Here is a 12,435-nt window from a genome sequence, read left to right on the forward strand (position 1 = left end):
GCTACCGCCTCCGCTGCTGGAGCCTCCGCCGTTCCGCTGCCGGCTTCTCTCCCGGCTCCACTGCTGGCTTCTCGGTCAGTGCCTCCACTGGCTCCGCCCCCATCTTCCTGGGCTGCCCAACGCAGCAGCTGCGCCTTTCAGGCCGTGGGCTTCCCTGTGGAGCCTCCGCTCACTGGCCTCCTTTCTGCACCCTCAGGGCCGCCTTTTGTGTCCGCCGGGTGGCGTCTCCAGGTGACGTCATCAGGCCCCAGCTGGATATGAGCGCAGCTGATGAACCGTGTGGGCGGTTTCTCTGTGCGCATTTCCCCACACCTTTCGGCCCCTGCAGGAGGTAAGTTGGGACTTTCTTCTATTTTGGCCTGGGGTTCTCCTGTAACCCCGGCGCCCCTGGGACACCTTGTTGTCCTTGACCACTTTGCATGTTGATGCTACTCCCTAACAGTTTCTTTCCTTGTAAATTTCTAGGCAGCATTAGGAGAATGGTTTAAGAACAACTCATATCAAAAGACTAAAATTAGATAGTAAGGGCAAAACACCTACTATACCCACAGGCCCTTCAATATCTTACTAAGACATGGTAGGACAAATTTCCACCCACACGTGGCCACTGACACCTCTCTCCTTGAAAAGAGGAATGTAACTGGTTGAAATACTGGAGCTCATAATACCCAGGAGTTGAGACTAGAAGATCTAATGACACATTCCAGCCTTAATATCCAGCCAAATACATGAACAACTTGTATAGATTCAAAACTTGTTGTACTCTGGTCCCATGCTTTACTTCACTGGATTCATCCACAGAAGAGCAACATGCACCTCAGAAATAAACTTCAGTGGAAAAATCCAACATTATTCAATAAGAAATTTAAGACAGTTAATACAGTAGTTCCCATCACTTAAAAAGACCTAATGAGGGAAGTTACTATAGTGTTAAGAGAGTGATTGAATGGCTGGGAGATACAGGAATGGAAAGTGTTTCAGTTGCTTCCCTTCTAATTACAAACTACTATGAGAATAGCCTGACACTGAACAAGATTTCATAGACATTAGGGCTGGAAGGGACCTCGGAAGATCACTGAGTCCAGCCCCCTGCCCAAAGGGCAGGAAGTCAGCTGGGGTCACAGGATCCCAGCAAGATAAGCATCCAGTTTGCTCTTGAAGGTGTTCAATGTAGGCGCTTGAACCACCTCCGGTGGCAGGCTGTTCCAGACCTTGGGGGCTCAGACAGTAAAGAAATTCTTCCTTATGTCCAGCCTGAAACGGTCTTGTCGTAGTTTATGACCATTCGACCTCGTCATCACTCGGGGCGCTCTGGTGAACAAACGTTCCCCCAGATACTGGTGGTCACCCCTGATAAACTTATAGGTGGCCATCAGATCGCCCCTGAGCCTGCACTTTTCCAGGCTAAAGAGCCCCAGGGCTCTCAGCCTGTCATCGTAGGGTCTGCTTCCCTGACCTCTGATCATGCGCGTGGCTCTTCTCTGGACTCTCTCAAGCTTCTCCACATCCTTTTTGAATTGTGGAGTCCAAAACTGGACGCAGTACTCCACCTGCGGCCTCACCAAGGCCAAGTACAAGGGGAGAATGACGTCCCGGGATTTGCTTGAGAAGCATCTATGGATGCAAGCCAGCGTTTTGGTCGCTTTACTAGCCGCAGCATCGCATTGCAGGCTCATGTTCATCTTGTGGTCAATGATGACCCCCAAGTCTCTTTCTTCCATAGTGCTAGCCAACATAGCACTGCCAAGCCTATAAGGATGCTGCGGGGTTTTTTTCCCAAGGTGGAGAACCTTGCATTTATCGGCACTGAACACCATCAGATTCTCGTCCACCCACTTGCTGAGCCTGTCCAGGTCAGCCTGGATCACCTGCCTGTCTTCTGGTGTGGATGCTTTGCCCCAAAGTTTGGTGTCATCGGTGAACTTGGCCAGTCCGCTTCTGACTCCAGTGTCCACATCATTCATGAAGATGCTGAACAGTATGGGTCCAAGGACAGAGCCTTGGGGGATTCCACTGGTCCCCCAAAGCTCAAGATGATAATAACCATTTACAGTCTTTTTCCTAATGTTGTGCCTCATTTTTATATAGTGCCCAGAGGCCTGGGTGTATAGTTTGTAAGTGAATCCTAATGATACAGGATCAAGAGACTTAAAAAGGGCACCCCACTAGGCCCACAGTCACTTGAATGGCAGAAGTAAAAAAAGAAAAAAAATCCAGGTTTGCATATGTAAAGGTACTTAACTCATCCTACCTCATAGTGGCATTTAAGGGCACTAATGGTTGGCAAAACCCCAGAGATAATTTCAGTAGGGAATATATAGTGACTCTCTTCTCTTGTACCAGTCAGCTTTTTGAGTAGGCTCAGTCAGAGAGACAGAGAGAGAAGTCCCCAACCCATTCTTACCGCAGACTAAAACAAGCTTAAATTACAGGCAGTCCTCAGACTTATGACAACTGGTTCCTGAAAACCACGTCTTAAGTTGAAATGTTATAACTCAGAACCAATTTTCGCATGAGAAACAATGTTATAAATGGGAGATTGGTTCCTGAACCAAGGCCTGATACCCTATTTTCACCAGAAATACCCCAGAATTTTGTAGTCGATCAATTATAGATGAGTAATATAGCTACATTAATGTAGTTATATTGTAAATAGCAATCATATTGATTTGGAATGACTTATTTGAGGTGACTTTGCTGGACTGTTTGAAAGGCTCTTGGTTGGACTTTTTGAAGGGTTCTTGGCTGGAGACTTCTCAGGAGTCTTGGCGGCAGGTTTTTCTGGAGTCTTGCCTGCTTTCTTAAAGAAAGTATCCAAGCAAGTTTAGACAGATGTTCTCCAGGGAGATGAGCAAAGCAGCGAACTTGTTCACTGGCGTGGCATTGCATCAGATCAAAGTCAAAACTGACGTCATAAAGTTGAAACAAGGTGTCAATTTATAAACGTTGTAAGTGCAAAACATTGTAACTCAAAATGTTGTAAGTTGAGGACTGCCTGTATTCAAAAAGTTTATTACAATGAAGATGCTGGAAATTCCTTTTCAGTACAATAATTTCCGTTTTCTTTGTATTGGGCCCTTTTCCACAAATTTTACTCAGATAAAACTTCCACTGAAGTCACTGGAAGGTGTACCGGCTCAAAGGTTGTAGAACTGATTCAACAGTTGCATAAGAAAATTATACTTTCTTGTTCTAAAATTGATATACTGATATTTTGCATGTGGTAACCAAATCTTCCCCTAGCAACACCATTTGCCAATCAAGTGTCTAAATTCAATTACAGTGGCTCTATTCTCCAGATAGAAAAAGAATACAGATGCAAAGTATTAATTTAATTGATACCGTTGTCTAATTGGCACTGTTTCTGTCTCATTATGAACCAACTGTTCATAAGGGATTCTAATGTGATATGATCTGTGTTAAATGTTGTGAATTTTTAAAAACAACAATTATGGAGGAGAAACTGGATGTAAGCTTTATTTCGTATAATCATCTGGCACAATGGCGCTCAACCTCCAGCCCACAGAGCTGTGTCATCCAGTGTGTAGGGCTTCCCCGCTGCCAAATTTCCAGACCTATGGGAGCCCTGAAGGTGAGATGATATGACCCCATGTGCAAAATCAGGCAAACACATGGGTCAGTCCACAGACGGACTGTGACAGGAAGGGATAGGCTTGCCATACAAGGTCCGTTCGCATCTGGACCCAGCACAACAGATTGCACCTGTACACTGACCCCACACTGGATCAGGTCCACAGACTGACCCCACCCATGGACCAGCCCCATGCCACTCAGTCGGCCGACGGGGCCAGAAGGTTCTTCTACCACTGATCTAGCACAGAGACTGATTTTTTTTACAAACTCTCAGCAACTTTTCTGCACACTATAGTCTTAAATTACTAAGAAAATCTATTATCCAAAAGATTAATGTTATTTTATATTTCAAATGTTCTTCAGCATTTGAGATACCATCAACTAACTTTGCAAAGTGATTCTGTTTTAAGATCAATTACAAACATTGTTTGGGTTATTTATTTTTAGTGTAGAATGAACTACAGATCTGTATAAGCAGTCTATCTTAGTAAAAAACCCTTTGGCTTACATGAAACCCTTTGCCAGTTTTTGTAAACTGTTTTCATTTCATTGCAAAGTGATGTTTACATGTACTGGGGAAAAAGACCACTATATCTTTTACTAAGAATTGATAGTAAGAATACAGACCAATATGCCCATTCCCATACCTAATTATTTCCTACATTTCACTTTTCTGCCAGAGGTCCAAGCTCCATATAATTGTGCTTAAAAAGAAATAAAAAACATTACCTAAAAAAATCTTAGCCCTAGGTAATTGAGGCAGATACATACCATTGCAGTTCTAGACTTGATAAACCAGTCGAACCTGAACTGAGGAGCATTACGCACACACTGCCTTAGTTCTTCATATACATTTTCTTTGTCAAAGCCCATCTTATGTAACATGCATATCAAGAATCTATCTTCTTCTTCTGTGTAGTTTTTGCCTTTATTTGTTCCATACTGAATTCGCAGCTGATGAAAGGGCGCTTTATACCTTGCAATCTGAATGCAAAACAAAAGCAGGGTTATTAGATTTATTTGTAAACATGCAACTTTCAATCAAGAATTCATCACTTCACTATTGTAAGCAACAGGAGTTACAAAATACTGTTATATTGAGCTTTTCAAGCAGTTTTTTAATTAAATACTATTCAAACCACAGATGGGGATCACTTCATCCACCAGTGAAATCCAGCCACCCTTAGTGTGAAAAAGGCAATACTACCCCATAGTTTTCTTTCTGAAGAGAACTGAAAGGTACTGCATCCAACTTTAACTAGAGGCAGAATTTAGTAGCAGGAAATCAATGGTAAAAACAGTTCACAGAACAAAACCAACTATTATTACTTTGGCATCCAGAGCTTTCTTGATACTGATCCTTCGTTGGATTCTTGCCTCTCCTCGCTCAATCTGAGCCATGATCCTCTCAATGTCCTGCAATTCGTTACAACGTTCCCAAAAAACAGCTGGCAGAAAAATATTAACTCCATTAAATCCATGAAATAAATATTTTAACTTTATTCTTCTTTTATTCTATAATAATATACTATTTAACAATGCAGCTTTTTGTTACAAGATATCTGAAGTTTTACCAATATTCTTGCATTATATTTTCTGAGAAACAAGCTAATAGACATGGTTAGTGTCTACTGATAACATTAGAAGTAATTTGCAGCAATACTCTGCCACAGGAAGAATCCTAGTTTCAGTCTCTGAGTTGTCTTCAGTCTTAGCTCAGCAGCAATTTTAAGTATAACAATTAATTCCTGAAACAGCAAGTCAACTTTAAACAGCTTTAACAAGCCGTTGAAATTCAAATTTTAGGAAAGATATACTAATGAAATAAAAGAAACGTGTAAAATTGGAAGGATTTGATAGAAATTGGTAATAAGGTCAAAAACTATAAGTTTGGCTGCTATTTTGAGGAAACAAAACTGTATTTTTTCATCAAATTTGTTATAGCTACTGCGCAATTATTTAGGTTCTAATGCCATCAATATCTACTCTTACCTCTGACTTTATTGGCTGTAAAAGTACAGACAATAATTGCAAGTAAAGGCCTCAATTCTAAAAAAGGCTTCTGCATGCACTTATCATTACAAGAAAATAAAATATGTGAAAAGTTTTCAGAGTCAGGGTCTAAAAATGAAACCTTTAGGTCTCCAGCAAGCTTCTCATTTTTCTAAGTGCCATACTTTATAAATAGGGGTAAAAAAAAATCACAGAACAAAATATGAGATGGATATACAGCTATTATTTTTAAGAGATAAATCTGACATCATCAACAAACCTGAGTACTCAATGACTTCCTCAGGTGATTTTCCCTCCACCTCACGGGCAATATTATCTATATCATCACGTCCATATTTCTCATTAGCTTTAATAAACTGGTTGAAGTCTCTCTTGTTCCAGTTTGTAAAACCCTAGAAGCAGTGAGATATAAAGAAGTCACTACAAGGTGGAAATAGATCTTTTGTCTTAAGAGTATACCATTTAGTCCAATTATTAATGCTTCAATACAGTGTCACATAATTACAGTGGTTAATGGTCTTTAAGGATTTCCATAAACTTCTATTATCTAGAGGTTATTACTCAGTCATAAAAATTCTAGAATGTTATTTTTGTGCATGTCTCCTTTTGCATCAGTAAGAACATTTTCTTATCTGCAAGTAGAATTTTTCCCACAAAATAAACTCAATCCACACCCAATGGATTTTAGCTTATATCACACTTGTACAGGTACAAGTAAATAAAATGACAGAGAAGCACCTGGCTCCATGTGTCTTTGAAAGTCTCCCAAGCACCCTAAATACCAAACGCAATAGCATCTATTCAGAACATTTACGAACTGTGAATAAGGCAAGCACCTGGACGGAAGCAAAAGTGTGCCAAGAAAAGATCTCTAATCTGACAAGATGCAATCAAGTGGAAATGCTCTTCAGAACTGTCAAACAGCAAACTAGTTATGTTTCTAGAAATGCAATGAAAAATATATAAAAGCTACACAAGATACAGTGCACAAAAACATCATCCAAAGATGATACCTTATGGTTTAAAGACAGAACCAAAAAAGAAATATCAAAAATAAGCGAAAAAAAACAACAAAAAACCCACAAGCCTGAAGGGTTGTTTGAAATTAATTGAGCTGCTTTCATCAAAGAAATGTCATTCACAAGTAAGAAAAATTGTCAATTCTCCAAACAAACAAGCTGAGTCCAAAACTTCACAGGTTCTATAAACAGTCCCATATCCACAATATAGAAATTCTACTTTAAATACAGATGCTAATACCAATGGCTACATCAGCAGAGGCCATGAATGGCACGTGCCCCCCAGTGGCTGGGGGGGCACGGCTGCACCCGTGGGGGCGGGAGCGTGGTGGCAGTGAGCAGGGAGCTCCCACAGACGCCGGCAGCACCGGCAGCAGTGGGGGTAGGTTGGCAAGAATCAATCACAGGTTGGCAACCACCCGCAGGCGCCGCCAGCAGTGGCAAGCATGGACCACCGGCAGTCGCAGTCACAGACCACCGGAAGTCCCAGCAACGGGGTGGCAAGCAGCAACTGCCTGCAGGCACCACCGACAGTGTCAGTGGTGCCTTTTTGCAGAGGGTACACCGCCATGCGCCCGGGGTGCACGTGAACCCGCGTGCAGGCCCTATGCATCGCCCCTGGCAGAGGTTTAAGTATTTACTTTTTTTTTATAGCTGGTGAAAATGAAAGTACTAGACAAAACTGTGACCTTGCAAATCTCTCCTAAGGATTTTCTCCATTATACCACGCTTTTAGTGCAATAAATTCCTTTTCCTAGAAGGTAAGTTTCTGAATTGTAAACGTCTATGAAATTCTGTCACACAAATCTTCCTCTTGAGCAGCAGTTAATATCCCAAATCATGTGGACCATCATCTAGAATATCAAGAAACTGTAACCTGCAGATGATAAATCTATCTACCAATATTTGGTCAAGATGAGTGAGATTTGAAACTGTGTTTTATTATGCTACACATACATCTCAATTATATGTACAGAATGAGGTGCAGTTACATGAATAGTATAATTGTAATGATGTGCTTTGGACTGTCAAGCGAGCCTTATCAGCCATAAGATAGATTGGTAGAAGTCTTGTGATATATATGTGTTTATTTATATATACAAAAATACATATTTTTGAAAACACACGCACAAGCTAGGTTCTGAACTTGTTGTCACAACTCAGGAAAGAGACCTTGGAGTTCTTGCAGACAGTTCTCTAAAATCATCAGTTCCAAGTACAGAACTGATCAAAAAAATAAAAAATAAAATGATGGACATCATTAAAAAGGAATTTGAAACTAAAACTGAAAATATCATCATACATCTATACAAATCCATGGTGTGCCCACACCCTGAATACTGCTGACAGTATTCAAGGTGTGGGCACAGTATACTGTCTCGGTAGTGCTGCAGATCTTCAAGCAAATGCCAGGGACCAGTTCTGGTCCCTGGATCTCAGTAAGAATGTAGTAGAACTAGTAAACGTACAAAGGAGAGTAAGATGATCAAGGAGATGGAGCAGCTGCTATACCAAGACTCTTAAAAAGGCTAGGACTCTTCAGATTGGAAAGAAGGCTGAAGGAGGATATGAGAGAGGTCTACACTATCACGAAGGGTGCAAACAAAGGGAATAGGGAATTATCATTCACCAAGTCCCAGAATTCTAGAACTAGGAGGCACCCATTAAAATTAGCAAGAGATATGTTTAAAACTTATAAGAGAATGTAACTTTTTTGCAACATGTAGTTTACCTGTAAAATTCATTACCACAGGAGGCTGCAGAAAATACAGTATAGCCAGGTTCAGAAAGGGACTAGACAAATTGACAGACAAGATCCATTCCTAGCTGTTAAACAGAACAAAGAAATGTATCTATAAACTAATAATAGTAGATGCAAGGGAGGGAATGAGAGAGGTAGATCACCCTGTTCATATGCTCTTCCTCTAAAACACCCAATACTGCCACTGTCAAACTGGGCTAAATGGACCTTTGGAGATTTGGTTCCCCTTGTCTGACTTTAATTGTGTTTGGTAAAAATGGGTAGGAGAGAAAGAAATCCACAATGGTGTTTAATGGATGCATTACCAAGTCTCGGTACTGCTGCAGATCTTCAAGCAAATGGCAGCTAACTGAAGTAAGCGTGAAGAGAAAAACACTCAAAGGCCTCAAGAGATCAAAGCACCTGAAGAAATACACTTCTGTGGCCAGAGAGAACAATGTACTGATGGAGAAAGTCTTGCAACGAGGAAAAAAAACCCCACAGGCACAGTAAGCCTAAGTGAACCTTTAGTTAAATATCTTTTAAAATCCATAAATACTACATTTCCTGGCTTGCTTTTTTTTTTTTTTGGTTCTTATAAAAAATAACCTATTTAAATCTATTTACTCAAAAAGTGTCTTACCACAAACAAAATCAGTAGCATAAATGCTACAATCTGAACAAATAACCTATTTAGAAAAATTGTCTTAATTTTACTAATTTAAAAAAATAAAGTGCTCAATACTGATTTCTTAATGCTCTTAGAACATCCAGCAAATGCATGGCAAGTTTTACATACAATAAGAAAAACGGAATTTAGCTTTGGAAGTGACAACAAAAAACTAAAAGAGCTGCATTTCTAGTATTAGAGAAAGTATAATGGAGACTTTTTTTCAATAACTAAGAGGTAGGTATTTTACAATTCAACGGATTTGGTTATATCAAGTTTATTCTTTAAATGAATTATTATCTAGAGTTCAACTGCCTTCAGATTTAGAATTACAGTACGTTAAAAGGGTACAAGAGCTTGCCAAAGAGTTTTTTTTTAAAGAATTAGGGACTTTCCTTTCAGATTAAGCAAGTCTGCTAAAATGCAGAAATAAACATGCTCTAGCAGACTCTAGCATCACATGTTTCAGCATCCCTGAAAAATGGCAGCGGGGCACTTTGCACTAAAGCTCGTTGAAGGAGCTGACACATGCAATGACTGGGCACTTTTAATTAGTGTAGCTCACTAATTAAAGCACCCTCCATGCCTCCCAAAGCATGTGTAAAAATGCCCAAAAAAGAGTTCCACTAATTCCATTAGGACTAGTTATTTTGAATAGGAAAAGAACAAGTTAAATGTACTACATGAAGCACGATAAGCAAAAGAAGATTGAGCATGGTTAACTACAGAAGAATTGACAGCTAAATGCAGCCCGTCCCGCAGTTAGACAGCAGGGATATTTTTCATTACACCTAGCTGTTTTTATGTCTGCAGCTTTTCGAATTCCACAGCCTTTTAACATCAGTTTAGTGTTACTAGATGCATTTATCACTGCCAGTATTATGAACTCCCATTTTTATAAATAGACTGCAATCTTCCACATATTTCCACCTTTGTTTATACAATACTGAACAACAAATACTTCAACTACTCTTATAATTTTACTTGAGTGAGAAGCTTTTCTTTTTCTTCAGTTTCTTCTGGAGTAAGAGGTGCAGATTCATCAATCTTCTTTTGTTCCTCTTTTTGTGCCTGAGCTGCATTTGGGAGGTCAGGATTCCTAGGGACCTAAAATGAGCAGTAGAGGGATGAACAAGCAGCAATGAAGAAGGTTATTAAGGATTATAAGTACATGCTTAAATCACTCCTGCTTTACAATTTATAAACACGTTAAGTCTGACAGGATTGATGCAGCCCTCGATAACTGAGTATGTGCTACAAAGGAAATACTTCTGCTGCCTTGATATAGTGGGAGTAAAAATATTTTTAAAACATGCCATATAACTACCAGAACATTTTCTTCAGCTGTTTTTACAATTTACAGAAACATCATGAGGTTGAAAATATTACCCTTGCAGGCAAGGTGCACCTATCAAATCATAAGCCGATCACTCTTTTTTTCTTGGCTTACAGGCTTTTGTTTCATTGTAAAATAGACCTCACTGGTAAGAAGCCAAAGGATTTAAGTTAATTAGATGTCTAAAAAGTAAAGGAAGTCATATCAGAAGTGCTGTAAGACAACAAGAAAATGATAAAAGTACCTTTTCCAGTGATTAGAAAGTAAGGTAGACATTAACCTTTACAATTATTTTTTCTCACAGGAATAGAACAATACAACCCTTATCTTCTTCATGATGATCTAAGACTTACTTTTTTTTTTTTTAAATAACGCTGCTCACCTTCCTCACACAAAGGTCCTGTGTCAAGCGCACACTGGCCTGACCTAAAAATACACTGGAAGGGGTAGATCCCAACACTTAACAAATTTGTCATCAAAGTCAAAGAAACAATGACAAATCACACTAGCTGAGAATCTGCACAACTATGTCTAACAGAGAGTGAATACAAATGTATACAGCACCCAATTTATAAATTATATTGGTTACTAACTAGACTATAAAAGTATAAAACCTTGCCAATTTAAAGAAAGAAGAGTATGGCATTAGATAGAAAAATGTGCTAGATGTGTGGCCCTATGTCCCTCCCTACCCTGCTGCAAGCTTTAGATTTTGTGACCTTTATATTTTGTATTGAATTCTGAGTAAGACAGAAATAAAATCACATCAAGTCTGATCTGAACATGTGACTACTGAACATACTAAGAAATATTTCTTCACCTCATACTCAGACCTCTCATCGATAATGAAACGTATGTAGGGCAAAATTCTCAAAATAAATCTTTGTGGTTGAGCAGCATCCACTATCTCTACTTACGATGAAGGATGCTTCTACTGGGTATACGTGGACTTGGTAGCCTGTTGCCTACTCATCTTACTGCTCCAGTCTATGTCTGTACACTCTGTACCACTCTAAATCTTCTTCCCTGGCACAAAGGTCCACCACACCTCTTGTACAATCACTCTACTCAGGGCCTGCCTTCACATGGGACACAGAACTCCAGCAGTACTCACAGCAAATTGTGCAGATCTCTCTCATCAATACATTTCAACAGCAAGGAACTGTGCCCAGTAGTGAGCTTGACCATTATATGTATTCTGGCATAGCAAAGCACAACAGGTGAATTAAGAATGAATTTTAAATCCCAACTAACAAACATTCATGCTTTTGTTGGTTTAAATTAGGGTTGTCAAATGATTTAAAAAGGTGATTGCGATTAGTAGCACAATTAAAAAAAAGTCACAATTAATCAGCAAACTGATCAACTAGCTAACAGTACTGTACTGACTAGTTAAAAAATGCCATATTATGTCCTGAGCTTTGTTGCTCCAGAAAAAAAAGAATGAACCATATAAAAGTAGGTTTTATAACAAAATTTTAGAAGAATTCATTTTTTCCTAATAACAAAGTTGTAATATTTTGTAATAACTAGTATTCAGTATAAGAGCAGGAAGAAAAAACACAATTCTGTCCATATTTCTGGCTGAAATTTTAGGACACTTCTTGCAGAAATATAGAGTGCTGAATTAAATGTGATAGCACATGAAATGAAAGCAGTAACCAGAGGTCAGCTCATACCAGGTCAGTTCTACTTCTGCAAAATTAGTTGCCTACAATGATTCATTGCCAAAATTCAAAGACGACAGACTTCCATTTATCAACTCAGTTTTTTCTTCCTAACATTATTATTAAGATCTCACAAAGAAAGAATGCTTTCAATATTTTTTCAGCTACAAATAAAGAAAATATTTCTCAGTTGAAAGCCCAAGTTAGACCTCTTCTGGTAAGTATTATGCAGTAATGTACATAGTTTTCAACTAACAGGCATAGATTTCACAGGATAGGTTTTGGCCCACTGCTAATAATAATAATACAGTTAAACTGAGGGCACAAAATAGTGCACTTCAGTAGTCTACCTAGAAATGGAGGTCCACAACTGCATTTGTGATCAGAGACGCTTG

At 39.3% G+C, this 12,435-nt stretch overlaps 1 protein-coding gene across 2 annotated transcripts in view; it reads right to left on the minus strand.

Annotated features, from left to right (window-relative positions):
* The window catches only part of SMARCA1 (SWI/SNF related, matrix associated, actin dependent regulator of chromatin, subfamily a, member 1), a 58,140-nt gene that overhangs the window by 11,314 nt on the left and 34,391 nt on the right, over positions 1 to 12,435 (minus strand). For both annotated transcript variants that reach the window (XM_014520341.2, XM_025205185.1), the window contains 4 exons: positions 10,022 to 10,144; positions 5,867 to 5,999; positions 4,924 to 5,042; positions 4,366 to 4,578 (listed from right to left, as the gene is read on the minus strand). In XM_014520341.2, coding sequence (XP_014375827.1) covers positions 4,366 to 4,578; positions 4,924 to 5,042; positions 5,867 to 5,999; positions 10,022 to 10,144 — 588 coding nt within the window. The remainder of the gene's footprint in view (positions 1 to 4,365; positions 4,579 to 4,923; positions 5,043 to 5,866; positions 6,000 to 10,021; positions 10,145 to 12,435) is intronic.

The sequence above is a fragment of the Alligator sinensis genome, unplaced genomic scaffold (assembly GCF_000455745.1).
Source record: "Alligator sinensis unplaced genomic scaffold, ASM45574v1 scaffold157_2, whole genome shotgun sequence".
Lineage (NCBI taxonomy): Eukaryota > Metazoa > Chordata > Crocodylia > Alligatoridae > Alligator > Alligator sinensis.